The 15,964-nt window shown below is 37.9% G+C and overlaps 1 protein-coding gene across 1 annotated transcript in view; it reads left to right on the top strand.

Annotated features, from left to right (window-relative positions):
• TTC27 (tetratricopeptide repeat domain 27) overlaps positions 1 to 15,702 on the top strand; it is a 117,893-nt gene extending 102,191 nt beyond the window's left edge. Inside the window, exons 17-20 of the mRNA XM_037528249.2 lie at positions 4,695 to 4,892; positions 6,156 to 6,267; positions 10,704 to 10,804; positions 15,464 to 15,702. Of these exons, the coding sequence (XP_037384146.1) occupies positions 4,695 to 4,892; positions 6,156 to 6,267; positions 10,704 to 10,804; positions 15,464 to 15,586 (534 nt within the window). The 3' untranslated portion in view covers positions 15,587 to 15,702. The remainder of the gene's footprint in view (positions 1 to 4,694; positions 4,893 to 6,155; positions 6,268 to 10,703; positions 10,805 to 15,463) is intronic.
• The last annotated feature ends 262 nt before the right edge of the window (positions 15,703 to 15,964 follow it).

Here is a 15,964-nt window from a genome sequence, read left to right as displayed (position 1 = left end):
CAGTTATATATAATATTATACTTTAAAATGTGCATATAGTAAGACTTTAAAAAGACATTCACAGTAATGTTAGTGGTGCTTGTGTTGGGGATTTTGTTTTCTGTTTATGTATGGATGTGTTTATTACAAGCTACGGAAGACAATATTGATCAGACAAGATTATTAATGAGCAAAACAAAAACAGTTCATAAAAATCTATTCAGTATACTCGTTGAATGTCAGTTCTGTGTTTCTTTAGACACTTCCATGAAGACATTCAAGGTTCTCCTTGGGTAAAAATAAAAAAGGAGTGTTCTCTCTGGGTAGATAAAGCCGTACCCTATAGGTGTATAGGTGTGATCATTAGCCTGAGACATGAGGCCATTCTATTCCTCCAAAAATCAACCACCACTAGGATTTCATTCTAACCCTCAGTGCCTTTGCCTTCTTATTTCTTATTAACTCTCTTGGGGAAATTTTAATGAAAAAAAACTACAAAAACTAGTTTGGCTTCATTTGAGAGAAAGAAATGATAATGAAATGATTAAAGTTACTAGTATGTGTGTGTGTGTATATATATATATGTATGTATACACACACACAACATGCAACATACATATATATACAGTTAAAAACCCATTTCCTCAAGAATTGTTCCATGTCAAATTTTTAAATTTTAATACGCTACCCATTAGCCATTTATTGCATATTTAGTATAGTTTTAATTAGTTACTGATGAGTGAAATAATCATAACAATTTACCCATTTTTACCCAGTTCACAGCAGATAAAAAATTTACCTGTTTAAAACACCTTTCCCCCCCTCCCTACTTTTTATATTGTAAAGGAGTATAATGTTGATAAATTTCATAGACTGCCCAAGAGGAAATTGTGTTTTTTGGTGATTCATTTAATCAAAGACATACTAATACAACACCCGTTTTGCTCCTTTTAAGTTACAAATGTCTGTTTTCTCAAGAAGGATTAAATGTATGTTAGAAGTTATTTTTTTTTAGTCAGTCTGGTAACTAGAATATTATTTTTCTCACTTATTAGTGGGAGGAAAATGGTGATATTTGTCAGTTAAAAAATTAATGGTTTTTTAAATCTGTTGCCACTCTAAAACCACTTTTTAAGATTACATTTTAGCTCCATTTATTAATATATTTTAGTAAGTCTTTTGTTCTGTTCATAGGACTTTCGTAATTGAAGGAAATAACTTTTTATTAAAATGTAGACTATATACAGAAAAATATACAGATCATTTGTAAATGTAAGAATTTTCATAAAGGAAATGCGCCTGTATAACCAGTCCCAGAGTTGAAGCAGAAATTACCAGCACTTTCAAAGCCCTCAGAAGTCCTCTTTTAGTCACTGCCCCTGCCCCGCTCACACATCACTAGAGATAATATTTATGGAGCTAACAGTTTACAGCTTCGTGTTTGTTTTAGGGATATAGGAGCATACCTCTTCAGATATATGTTCCTGAACCACAGCTACCACCAAAGAACCCATAATCCTCCTCTATATCCCATTGTTCCCCCCACTTTGCTCTTCACCCACCACTCTCCCCTTCTGGTAGTCTCAGTTCTGCAGTCAGATTTTAGGGCTGCTTGGATTGTTTTTGAAGGACATCATTGTAAAGTCAAGTCTAATAAAGGAATATTCATGTGACTGCCATTATAATGTTTAATCTTTTCCATGGATTAAATGTATTTAATGTATTCATTCTTGATTTTTCTCTGTTTTTAAATTTTATTTTATTAAAATACTACATATATTTTTGTAAGTTCAGTAGTAATATAAATCTTACAACAAAATATAAACAACTTCCTGTGATATTTCCCCTGCTCCTCAAGATCCTTCTCCCCGGTAGGGGGACATTTTTTTTGCAGTTTGCATGTTTCTATACTTCATAATAATAGTTATATTCTGCTATTTCTTATTAATCAAATGCAGGTTTTATCTATTGACTTCCTATTATAGTAAACGAATATTTAATTTAACTCTCTTATACCAGCTCTTCTACTTCCCTTTCTTATCTTCCCACTATATTTAAATTTTTGGTTCAACAAATATACTGTTAACATTATATACCTGTACATATAGTATTCAAAATGTGGGTGTTACAGGATGCTATAATGGGGGGGGGTGTTAACTTTTTGTTTTTTATGATGTTAATAGTTGTGTTTGTTTTTGCATTTCTCTTGCCCTTTTGTAAACCTCTTGTCTAAAATCATGATCCCTCCTGCATTTCCTCCTCTCCCCCCTTTTTCTTGAGAGTGCTGGTAATTTCTGATTCAACTCTAGATACAGTCACTAACCCTTCCAATTACCTAGTTCAGTGGAATCTTCCAGTCCTGCTCTTTCGTAGGCTGCTCTCCTTTTACTCTCTCCTCCCCTGGCTTCTTTCATGGTAGCACTTTCTTCTACTTTTATGACCACTTCTTTTTCTGTCTTGTTAGTGCAGAGGCCTCTCTTCATCACCTCCTCTTCAGTGCTGTGTTCCTTTAGATTCTATCCTTAGTCTGATTTTTACTCACCATAGTCTTTTTAGAATATATACAGGAAAATATAAAAATTTATAAAACATATAAAAATACCTGCCATGAACATGAATGACTTCCATTATCTGTTCACCCAGACTGGACTCTGTTAAGCTCCCGAGCCAGCTATTTTACCAGCTATTAAACATACAAATAGATAATACAAAAACAACTTTGTTACTTCTTCCACTCCTCTTTAAGCTTCTGCTCTCTTCTTGTGGTTTCTGCATATGTACTAAGTAGAGGTGCTTGTTATCTACTTACCTACAGTTCCCTTCACACCCCCTGCCCCCCAGACATACACACTTCACCTGGTTTCCTCTCTCAGATGTCAGCAGTACAGTGCTTCATTCTTATTGGCATAAAAGCCAAAGGTTTTCTCTTCTCCATTGTCACCTCATGTAGGCTAAAGTGAGATGGGATCTGGGCCAACTGTGAAATCCTAGAAAAAAGCATTTAATTAATTTAGGATACTTCCTTTGTATATTAGTTACTATGTTAATGGACCATCCCTTTCAAAACAGGTTAATCCTTGAGCACTTGAAACAAGTAGTACACATTCACGGTCACCCAACATTCTGACTTACGTATTTAAAGCCACCAGTAGAATAGTAATCTGAATTTCATTACTTTCAGATTTAAAACTATACATGTGGAATCGTAATGTGATTTTACAGGCAAAGGTAATGTAGCTTGTCCAGACAAGAATGAGAAAGCACAATTGCATGTTATCCTGTCCACTTTTATCAGTGTTTATAATTAGGACTAGGAGTCTGAACTTATTCCTAAAAGTGTTCAGGGCCCAGTGGAGCCTCAGTTGATTGACTGCATTTCATGCATGAATCAGAATGCTCGATGGGGAGAGCACAGTGTCACTCTGGTTGCATTTCTTTCAGCAATACCTTCTGAAAGAGGTGTGTTGATTCAGCCTTTCTTTCAAGCACAAGTCTTTATTGCATCAGTGCTGTGTGCCAGGCACCATATTAGATGCTGTTTATACAAATGATGAAGTTTGGTTTTCTCCCTAGCGATGTCTCTTGGAAGTTTGCTGCTCCAGGTGTGCTCAGAGGACCAACAACATCACTTGGGAGCTCCATCCAAAATCTTGCATTTCTGACAAGCTCCTGGGTGGTGCTGATGCTGTCAGTCCATGGGTCACACTGAGGAGCAGGGCCTTTGAGCACTCTCCTAGCTGTGCTTTAGATGGATCCTGTTGTCTCTGCTGTCCCTGCATCACAGAAGTGGATGGTTGAGGTTCATTTTCTCTGTCTACAGGAAGTTGCCTTGACATACACCAGCTCATATAAACATGATTTGTGCCTAATGATGTACCTGCCTTAGGTACATCATCTATCAGATTTCATAGCATCTAGGATAGAATGTTAAAGACTGTTGAGAGCATGAAAACCAAGAATCTGCTAAATGGTGAGCAGAGGAGAAGAGATACTTTTTGGGTGCCCTACATGCCCAATACAAATGCATTAGCTATTTACCATTCACCATTTAGGAAGGGCTGGAACTTCTTTAAGCAGAATTAAAATGTTATCACAGCAGACCAGATAGAAAGTAATAAGGCCTAAGCTAAAGTTAGAGAGGCTGGATTTGGGACTCATTAGGAACATTCAGTCAATTCAATTAGACATGGCTAAAATGAGAAAGAAGAGAATCTAGGTTGCACTCAGATTCCTGGCTATAATACTATGGGAGGAAGAGGGATCAGGGGCCTGTGTAGCAGCTGTGGGAAGATGGAATGTGAAATGCTGATGGGACATGTCTGGTAGGTATTGAGGTTTACAATTCTGGGCTCAGGAGAGGTGTCTGGCTGTAGACTTGGTGGAGTACTTGAATCTACAGGTGTGTATCAGGTCATTCAGAGAGAGCAGAGCACTTGGTGTGAAGAGAAAGGAGCACTGAGGAGAGGACCCCATGGAAGAAGAGCCTGAAGGAGCCTGGATGCCTGCAGAGGCGGTCTGTGGACCGCTAAGGAGGGTACTTCAGAGAACTTGACTGCTATTTTTAAAAAGTGTAAGGGTGGGGTATTCTAACAGGCTTATGAGGTTGTTTATTGTCATCTTGTTGATAATGGTTGATGGTTGCTCTTAGTTTGTCTTCTGTTTATTTATTGTATACATCTTTCTAGCTTATTGATCTCTTCTATATGTTTTTTAAGGTTCTTACAATTCTGGTCCGGGCAGTGATCGATGGGATGACCGATCGAAGTGGAGATGTCGCAACCAGCCTCAAGGGGAAGCTACAGGAGTTATTTGGCAGAGTCACTTCAAAAGTGACAAATGATGGCGAAATCTGGAGGCTGTATGCCCAGGTATATGGAAATGGGCAGAGTGAAAAGCCTGATGAAAATGAAAAAGTAAGTCCCCCTTCTGTTTAAATGTATATGTAGTGGATCTGTGTTTTTTTTTTTTTTAATGGTCAGAGGAATTGCTTAATAATTTGAAAGAAAAGGTTAATATGCTTTTAATTTTGATTCATAGCCTTTAACATTGAATTGTGGACAGTTTAAGATTTGTAGGCATTCATTTCCATTAATTTTTCTTATATAATCATTCTGTTTCCTCCAAAAGGTCCTCTAAGCTGTTCCCCTATCAGAACTGCAGCAGGCAACTGGCTCTTGTTATTTATTTACTCGATACCTCTTTCTGCAGGCTCATTGCTAAAAGACTAAGGTAGATTTGGTGGGTACAAGGACAAAAGAGTGTTTAGATTTGCGATAGGGAAAAAAAGAAAGGAACAAGATAAGAACATTGGAGAAGAGCCTTTAAAGTCTAAACATAAAGTTCAAAGGTTGCTCTGCCCCTCTTCACAAGTGAGTGAACATGGGTTATATTCAAGTCAAGCCTTTAGCTTCTTATCTTAGAACTTAAAGGAGCCCCAGAGTTTCCCCACATTATTTCCAAGGTTGAAATAATCGTTTTGTGTTCTTTACAAAACATCCACAACAAATCAAATGAACTCCTTGCATGAGTTTGGAATTAGCCACAATACAGCTAAATCGGTAGGATTCTTAGCCGTTTTCGCCTCCCTTTGTCTACCTAGCTGGCTTCTGCCATGGCCTTATTAGCCCAGAGAACACATACCTGCACATACGCACACACATGCACATACTCCTTTCTAACTTTCCATTTCTTCTTGATTTATGTGTTTTCTTGCATAAATGGAAGGGTACTGTGAACTCTCTGATCTGTGACTCCTCTTTCAAGAATCCACGCAAGGATGGGTTGTGAAAGAGTGTTTTAAACCTCTGTGAGTTTGTACTTATCAGCAATTCTGTAGTTTTCATCAAGTGCTTTATTCTCAAAAGTAATCTCTTAAAGTCATGGTTACAAATGCTGAGGAAATATGTATGCTTTTTATAGATTGCTAAGCCTATAAAACCTTGTCTCTCTGTTTACAGAGAAGTGTCTCTGTGCAGATACATTCATCTGATTCTTTTACTTGCTTATTGCTATGGAACATGCATCTAGTCCCCTTCTTTGATGAGAGTAATAGAGACTGCTTTGTAACACAGATCCTGGTTTTTCAAGTTGAAATTAGTTCCATATGACTTCCAGGAAACAGTTTTGCAATGTGCATTTTACTTGGTATTCTGAATGTTGGTCTTTTTTTTCCTCAGGCATTCCAGTTTCTCTCTAAGGCATACAAGTGTGACACACAGTCCAATGGTTGGGAGAAAGATATTACATCATTTAAGGAAGTGGTTCAGAGAGCCCTAGGACTTGCACATGGTATTTGATGTAACATTTGATATTCATGGCATTATTTTTTGTACTCCTACTGATTAAAAAAGTATTAGTCAAAAGTAAAATTCCATTATCTAGAAATTTAGATTATTTCATTGTGTCAAAATTGTCTTTAATTCAGTCAAAATTGTCTTTAATTGTCTTTATAGATTAACTAATGTGTAATAGACACTTTGGCACAATTAGAAGAAACAGGAGACTTAAACTCTGTTGGAATAAGTGACAGGTATTAGAAACTTCATGTGAAATGCCTTTATGACTGCATTTAGCCTTCACACCATCTATTGTGTTGATATATAGTTGAAATGTAACCTTTTCCTGACTCATTCTGTCCTTCCTAATGCATATTCACAAAATTTTCATAGATTTCTAGAGTACATGACAATATTCAAAGAACTGTGGTAAATACAAAAGAGGAAATTATGATATAATACTTACCTTTGGGAAATTTCATGGGTGATATTTGAGGAGACGAGTGACCTTACATATAAAGTTGTATGCCTATATGTTGGGTAAATCTATTACACAGATTTAATTATGGTTAATTATTTGCATCAATGAGAAATAAACCAGTTACATTTAATACTGCATTTTTATATTTATATTTGAATTTGGGTGGGAGGCAGTTTAAATAGAATAACGCAGCCACAATGTTCAGAACTGAATCACAAGGACTGTGAACCCATCTTAAAGGCCTCCTCTAACTTCTGCAACTAACAGGGAACCAGTGAGAGACAATGTAAAGGGCATAGCTCTCAAAGCAGAGAGACCTAACTTCGGGACCAACTCTGCTACACACTTGCTCGGTGACTGTGGGTAAACTACTTAGCTTCTCTGAGCCTTAATTCCCTCATCGGTAAAATGGAGATAATACCTACCTATATTTGTTAAGAAAATAAATAAAAACATGTTATACACTTTACAATATCTCTCACACATGGTTTTAATGTTAATCCTTTACCTTCTTATGTTCCTTCTGGGGGAGGGGGCCTGAGCTATATGATAAGGGACTCAAAACTAAAAAGAGAAAAACAAAGAACAAAGATAAAATTTAACTTGTCTCTAAAGAAGTCACTCGGCATTCAGACAATTCAGAAATGGGCTTAGTGGTTAATAATTCTACTTAGGGCCTTTACTATATAGTTGACAAAAAAGATATAAATACCCTATTTCCTGGACCACCTACTCTGTGATAGATAAGGTAGAAATGTTAAACTCTATACCTGAAATTCAGTGTAGAAAAGGTTGGGGTGATTGCCAAGAGACCAGTGATGAAAAGGTTTTCTAGGGGCCTAGTGTTCACGTGGCCTGTGCTAGTAGCCTCCTGGCAAGTGGGCTCAGAGAAAGTTCAAGTCTTATACCCTTGGCCTTTGGAGATACAGTACTGGGTTTGGGGAAACCCATGCGAAGGTGCATTATATACATAGTTATAGTAGGCTGCAATTAACTTTGACGAATTTATCTTATCTACTTCAGCTTGCCAACCCTGAACATTTCTGTGAACAGCTGGCTCTGTAACAGTCCAAGCCAAGATACTCTCTGTAATTACCAAGTGACGGTATTAAACCTGTCAAGTAGAAATATGTAGAGTAAAGAACTACTCTGGAGAAAATCATTACTTTGCACTGTAAACTTGGTTTTAAACTAATTTTGGCACCGATTTTTTTCATAGCATGGCAGTAGTTAGAGCCACACAAGCACCCATTCATTCACGTTCCCTTTGGCTTCAGTGGACGTGCCCATGTTCCTTCCACCACACAGCACGTTTGTGTGGGTGCACAGCTCTAGTTTTTGGTGGTGTTTTAGATTTGTGAAGATTAGTCTTAACCTTTTTGTTTGTTGCTTTTGTTCACCAGTGCTCAGTTGAAGAATGAGCCGGCTCATTCTGTTACTCTTTTTTCTTTTTTATCTTTATCCCCCAATGCTGGTCTCCATCGCACACAATTCTGAAAAGGAAATATAACATTTAAAAAAAAAATCGCCTGATTTACTGCCTGTTGGGTTGCTATTTTTAAGAGTAGCCATGTACTTCAGAAAGTTAATAAGACATTGCAATCTCCACATCGTGTTCGAGACCTTTATGACACTTGTCACCACCGTTTGTGTTGTCTGGGGGTTGTTGTGTACTGTTTCTGCTATTCTGTTTTCTAGGCAAAAGTCTATTCCTTTTTTGCCATCCAGGAACTTTCAAAAATAATAGCTAAGCATTTAAAAAAAAATAACTATAGTCTACCTGAAGCAAGCACTGCTTTCTTCGATTTCTGATGATTTGAAATAGTAGGTTATTTCTCTATTTCTTTCTCAATCTGTAATGCCTTTTGGAAATGGAATTGAAGAGAAGGACCAATAGCCTGTGTTTGTATGTTTTGTTCTATTTTTGTTTTTCTTGAATGAAAATAAAAGATTAAGAAAAAAATCACAGCTGTTATAAGGTACTGAGTCTTAAACAGCTTAAATACCTCAGGCATGACAGTAATAACTATATGGTAGTCCTCATTGTTTCCAGGTAAACTATGCCTTATGAGATTAACATTTCCAATTACTGTGCATTCTCTCAGTGCTTCCCTGAGATATCTTAAGCTTAGTTATTATTCTGAACTAGGAATGTCATGCCTCATTCTCACCAGCCATGGAAGATATTATTAACTAATGACAAAAGTTTTTTGCCAGGCACAGGCAGCCTCCACCAATTGATTTGAGTTTTTGTGTAAAAGGAGAGACTTTTCTGTCCCTGGTTTAGGAGCTAGGATGCTAAGTGAACTTTCATTGTTGCATTGCTTAGTATAGTTTTATTTTTTTTTCTTCCCTTTTTTTTTTTTTTTAAGATTTATTCATTGGGCCTCCCCCGTGGCGCAGTGGTTGAGCGCTGGGTTGCGAGGCTGCCTGCAGCCTCTGCAGCACCGGTTTGATTCCCGGCCACCGGGCGAGGGTCCCACATGGCGCGCAGACCTCTCCTGCCGCCCGCTGCTCCCCTCAGCAGTGTACTTCGTCACTCTGCCTGTTCTGTTCCCCTCTCCGGCTCTGGTGAATTCTCTCACCCTCCCGCGCTTCTGTACCCAGTGCTTGTATAAATGTATAAATAAATAAATAAATCTTTAAAAAAAAAACTTTAAAAAAAAAAAGATTTATTCATTCATTCATTCATTCATTCATTCATTCATTTATGCAAGCACTGGGTATAGTCAGAAGCGCGGGAGGGTGAGAGAATTCACCAGAGCCAGAGTGGGGAACAGAGCAGGCAGAAGGACCGAAGTACACTGCTGAGGGGAGCAGCGGGCGGCAGGAGAGGTCTGCGCGCCATGTGGGACCCTCGCCAGTGGCCGGGGATCGAATCGGCACTGCAGAAGCTGCGGGCAGCTTCGCAACCAGGGAGGCCGGCTTAGTATAGTTTTAAATCTGGGTCTGCTTTTTGATCTGCTTGGGTGAACATAATTTAAGGGAACAAAAACATGAACAAATCAGTGGAGAAATATTAGACATTATACTTTTACAAATATCTTCACTTATTCTTTTTTTTTTTTATTTTATAGAGGCATGTTTATTTATTTATTTATTTGTTTGTTTGTTTGTTTTGTTTACACATGCACTGTGTACAGCCAGAAGCACGGGAGGGTGAGAGAATTCACCAGAGCCAGAGTGGGGAGCAGAGCAGGCAGAAGGACTGAAGTACACTGCTGAGGGGAGCAGCGGGCGGCAGGAGAGGTCTGCGCGCCATGTGGGACCCTCCTCCGGTGGCCGGGGAGCAGCCGGGGATCGAACCAGCGCCGTAGAGGCCGCGGGCAGGTTCGCAACCCAGCGCTCAACCGCTGCGCCACCGGGGAGGCCCTCTTCACTTATTCTTAAGAAACCTTGGTAGCTGGGTTTTCCACCAGCATGGATTATGCTACCTTCAAATATTAAAGTTCTGGAAAATGAGTTCCTCAGAATGCTAGAGGCAAAGGTGTCAGGAATAAGTGACTTCATTCTCTCACCTTTAAGGACCTGGTGGAGTGGGAGGCCACACTGAGAGGTGCTGCATCTGTTTTGTCCTTTGTGGGCACCTTGTTTTCTGTAAGATTTTGTTTCCTTGCCTAGTTTCTTTAGTCTATGCATTTGCGTGTGTGTGCATTTGTGTGTGTGCATGTGTGTGTGCATGTTTGTGTGTGCACGTGTGTGTGTCCAGGGTCTTCCCAACAATGTGTAATTTAGCAAAAATCACCTATTTTTCTCAAAATCCTCCAGTTAGCAATAAAAAAGGAAGACTAAGGGGGAGAATTATGTACATACTTAATAATCCTTTTTCCAAAATAAAAAACTTTATATGTAGAAATATTTCTAAAATTTGTCACTATAAAATCCTAATTAAATAATTGTTTGTTTTTTTAACCTTTAAATCACCATTGCTGGTTTTAATGGATGTTTTCTCCATATTTGTCTTCCAGTGGCTATAAAATGCAGTAAAACCAAATCTAGCCCCCAAGAGGCTGTGCAAGTGCTTTCTTCTGTTCGACTCAACATACGGGGCTTGTTATCTAAAGCAAAGGTGAGAGTCAAAGGTTAATTAATTAGAATTGTTGTATTGTCTTTGGTATCAATTGACTGCTTTTAAGTCTTTGTTTATATCACTGGCAATTTTGAGCTCGTTATATATTTCAGATATCAGCCCCCAGCTGCTTAGTTCTTCTGGTGAGGATGTTATGGGCCTAGTCGTTAGATCACGTGGATAAGTTAGGAGTCTGAAATTAACATTTATAATCAAAGCCTTAATGCTTTCTTTAATTTAAATGAAAATGGTGCTTTTCCAGTTACTATCTTTTCCCAAAGTTTGGCATATACTTTGGGTAGCACTTAGGTAAATTTACACACACTGGTAGCAATTAGGTAAACTTTAATATACATTTATTTCAGTGCATATTAGGAAAAGTATAGCTAGCATATCAAACCTACGCTTTAATGAATAATATTGCTTGTTTTCCATTTAATATTTTCTTTAGCAGACTTATTTAAGTGAAAAATTGATCTAGAGAAAAATACTACGTAGTTGGTATATGGATTTGATAAAATTTTAAAGTAGTTGGGTATCTCAGTTTTGGAAAGTAAGGCATATACCATCAGTTTACAAATCCTGTCTGTGGATGGGCATGCTTGAGAATGCTCTCTTGTAAGACTTCTTTCCAAGTCTCTACCTGCGACAGGTTAAATCTGGGATACAGTCTGGGAAATCTGTGTTAAATTTTGTAGGTGCATCTATTCTGCATTCAGGTTTACATTATACTTCTTAAAGCAAAATTTGAAGCAGTATGACTCCAGGCACAATTTAGTACTTTTTTAATCTTTATTTGCCATCATAATTTTATTGTGGGTTGCAGACGAATTTTAAATTTTAACTCACTACTGAGGGCAAGTTTATAACAAGTGAAGATTTCTTCTAGACAAAGATAAAGCCCTTTCCAGAATATGTCTTTTTATTTTATTTATTTATTTATTTTTTGAGGATAGATCTATCTATCTATCTATCTATCTATCTATCTATCTATCTATCTATCTATCTATCTATCTATTTATTTATTTATACAAACACTGGGTACAGTCAAAGCATGGGAGGGTAAGAGAATTCACCAGAGCCAGAGCGGGGAGCAGAACAGGCAGACTGATGAAGTACACTGCTGAGAGGAGCAGCGGGCGCGGCAGGAGAGGTCTGCGTGCCATGTGGGACCCTCGCCGGTAGCTGGGGATGGAAGCGGCACTGCAGAGGTTTTGCAGCCCAGTGCTCAACCACTGCGCCACTGGGGAGGCCCAAAATATGCCTTTTTAATAATTGCTTGATCTTTTCAGATCAGGATATCATCTTTGGCTCTTCAGATTATTAACTTGCTTTACTTCTCTTCTTAGTGTACATGTGAGGTTTCTATAATCTACAGGTTTCCATAATCTGCCTGGAAGAACCATATTTCCTCCCAGGTTGGCAGCACAACTTGAGGATGATGTGTCTCAGGAAGCTACAAGAACCTTCTCAGAGAAAGCCTACTTAGGCCTTCCTAGTTTTAGTCAGATCATTAACCTGCCCATGGGTTTTTGCTATTTTTTTTTTCCTTTTTTTCAGATGTGCTTGGTTGGTTCCCTTATCTCTGTGCAAAGCTTTTTCTTATAAGTAACAAATTTCATATAAAGGGTACTTATATGACTTAAATAATTTTGACTGTATAGCTTACTGTCTGTCCTTCAATATTTTGGTAAATTCACAAACATTGAAAATGAGACCTCAGAACATTTATATTTTGTTCTCATTAAATCCAGGACATTCAAAATGGGGAAAAAACAGCCTCCCAACATCTTCTTTGAAAGCATCTTTTTGCATATGATATTTAGGACTCTCCCATTTTGTAGTAGCTCATATGCCTTTTCTGTTTATTTATAAAACTGAATTTTTTTAAAAAAAAATTGGGTTTGCCAAATGCCCAAAAATAGATGACTGGATCAAGAAGATGTGGTACATATACACCATGGAATATTACTCAGCATTCAAAAAAGATAAACACATGCAGTTTGCAGCAACATGGATGGCGCTGGAAGGGATCATGCTCAGCGAAATAAGCCAGAAAGAAAAAGAAAAATACCGGATGGTCTCACTCATATTAGGAATTTAGAAAACCTAAATAAGAGACCAGGAAAAAGACTAATCAATACAAAGTAAAAATCAAAATCAACAAGCAACTGAAAACCAGAGACACACTACAGGGGCGGGGGGCGGGGAAGGGAGGGGCGAGGAAAGGAAGGACTAGATTCAAAATAAGGGGGGTGCAATTGTATGGGGAATATAACCAAAATGAAAATGCATACATTGTGCAAAGATGAAAAAAGATGTAAGAATTATATAAATTAAAATATTTAATTTAAAAAAATTGGGTTTGCTGGGCCTCCCTGGTGGTGCAGGCAGATGAGTGCAGCGCTGTGAAGCTGTCCACAGCCTCTGCAGCGTGGGTTCGATCCTGGCCGGCTGGGAGAATCCCACATGGTGTGGCAGACCTCTCCCATCTCACCCACTGCTCCCCTCAGCAGTGTATTTCAGTCAGTCTGCCTGTTCTGTTCCCTGCTCTGTCTCTGGTGAATCTTCTCACCCCTCCTGCACATCTCGCCTGTACCCCAGTTCTTGTATGCATGAATAAATAAATCTTTTTAAAAAATTGATTAAAATAGCTCTTTAAAAAAATTGGTTTGCTAAAATGAATTGCATTTAAAAAATAAAGCTTTCTTAAAACAAGTAGAAAAGGGGCCTCCCCGGTGGTGCAGCGGTTGAGCACTGGGTTGCGAAGCTGCCCGCAGCCTCTGCAGCGTCGGTTTGATCCCCTGGCTGCTCCCCGGCCACCGGAGGAGGGTCCCACATGGCACGCAGACCTCTCCTGCCACCCGCTGCTCCCCTCAGCAGTGTACTTTGGTCCTTCTGCCTGTTCTGCTCCCTGCTCTGACTCTGGTGAATTCTCTCACCCTCCCACGCTTCTGACTGTACCCAGTGCTTCTATAAATAAATAAATAAATAGATAAATAAATAAATCTTAAAAAAAAAAACAAGTAGAAAAGGTGAAAATTAACTATTACATTGGTTGCAGATGCTTGGTTTATGAGAATCTCTTGCCTTTCTTGGCATAACAGGAACTTCATGGAAATAAGCCCTAGATTTTCACCCAAATGCATCTGGTCAGTGCTCCCAGGGAAGAGTGACTCCTTGGCCCTTTGCATCCTGTGCATTTACAGTGGGCCATTGCAGCATTTCTTATGTCATTCTGTTATAAAATGTTGAACGAAGTATGAGTACACAGTAACGTGACAAATGTTTATTAAACATGTTTGGACTTCTTCACTCAAATGAATCCTCTTTGCTCCAAAAATCACTATGCAGGACTCTAAGCTTATCCTACTGATGATACCATCACTCAGAATACCTTTCGTACTTCCTTTTATAATAGCTGTCAGAACAATTGCCACATTCTCTCATTTGTGGTAGTGATAGCATTTTAATGGCAAATTTGATTTTTATAAGTTGATCTTGTAGTCAAATCTGAGAAGTATATAAGGAAAGGTGAGTAATGTACGTTTCTGATTATGCGCACACACACAGAGTAGTCATAAAATCCTGAAGCTGATTTTCTTGGGTGTGGCTCAGTGGGCAGTTCCTCGAGAGGCATTCCAAAATGTTTCAGCAATGGTAGCATTATAGTTGGTCCTTGAACAACCCAGGGATTAGGGGCACCGGCCCACTGAACACTTTGTGTGTAATAACTTTTGATTGCCCACAAAACTTGACAGTGGCTGTTGACCGGAGCCTTGCTGATAACATAAACAGCCAATTAACACATATTTTGTATGTTTTATGTGTTGCCTACTGTATACTTAAAATAAAGCAAGCCAGAGAAAAGGAACTGTTATTCAGAAAACTCATAAGGAAGAAAAAAATCCATTTACAATAGTGAACTGTATTTATCAGTCTCGTAAGTTTGCTTGATGAATCGCCTGTCAGTACATGCATCAATATTGTTTTATATGATACAAAACACTATGGATATTATTTGTATTACTAATAAAATTTCCAGTAAATATATTGGGAAAAATCCATATGTGATTGGGCCCATGCAATTGAAACCCATGTTGTTCAAAGGTCTACTGTATTGAAGTATCTGGCAGTATGCCTCCCAAGGCAGTTCCTTTTATAGGAAGAAGGGAAGAAGGTGCATTTATTTTTATTTTGCTGGGCTTTTTTGTTTTTACCAAATCTTGATATCTTTGTGGCCTCTGAGTCTTAAACCATAATTAGTTTTTAAGTAACTAATAAAATGGGCAAGATTTATACAAATTTTTGACTATAAAATATGTTTATTTTGATATGTATACACAGTGAATAAATCTGTTTTGTCTAAGTAATGTCTGTTCATCCAAAACCATCCGATGTCACTGAAATGAATAATCGTTTTCAACCCACTTTGAAAAGTAGAGTTCATTTGGATTTACAGATTTAAGCATGTTGTTTTGATTTTTTGTTAATTATTGCAGTTTGTACATTACCAGAATAGCAAATAGAACAAATACTACCATTGCTTTATACTCGTGGTATTATTACACAGAGGGATTTTAATTCTATACTTGGTATCTTTTATTTTAATTAAATTTTCATTGTTTTGATAGTTCTGCTTTGTTCTGTATGTTGCAGCAACTTTTTACAGATGTGGCAAGTGGAGAAATTTCTGGAGAGATAGCTGATGAAATAGCAACTATGGATTCTCTGGTAATGGAGCTCCAAGATCTGAGCAACCAATTTCGAAATCAATATTGACCATCTTGGGAACAGTTTCTGGAAAAAGTGCTTTTGCTCTCTGGAATATACCTTATACCTGTACATCTGAAATAGAAAATATTAAATTTTTAAATAAATTTCTTTTTTATGGCTTACATTCTTGATTTTTGTGAATTTCCCAATGTTCGAACTTTCTGAAGTACATTAGACTTAGTTACAGTTGAATTCAGTATTTTTATTATTCTTGAGGTATCTCAGGACAAAGCAAGAAAATTTTATTTTTCTTTTTAGCATAGGGTTTAGTCTCTCAGCCTAATGTGAATTAGATCATTCTTTGGAAAACCTCAGTCTAAATAGGAAAAAAATACACACACTACAAGATTGTGGACTTATTAGATCAGCTGCTTTATTATCCAA

The sequence above is a fragment of the Talpa occidentalis genome, unplaced genomic scaffold, assembly GCF_014898055.3.
Source record: "Talpa occidentalis isolate TD23 unplaced genomic scaffold, MPIMG_talOcc4v2.1 talOcc4.5, whole genome shotgun sequence".
Lineage (NCBI taxonomy): Eukaryota > Metazoa > Chordata > Mammalia > Eulipotyphla > Talpidae > Talpa > Talpa occidentalis.
The sequence above is the reverse complement of the archived record's forward strand: the minus strand, read 5'-3'. Positions and strand labels throughout refer to the sequence as shown.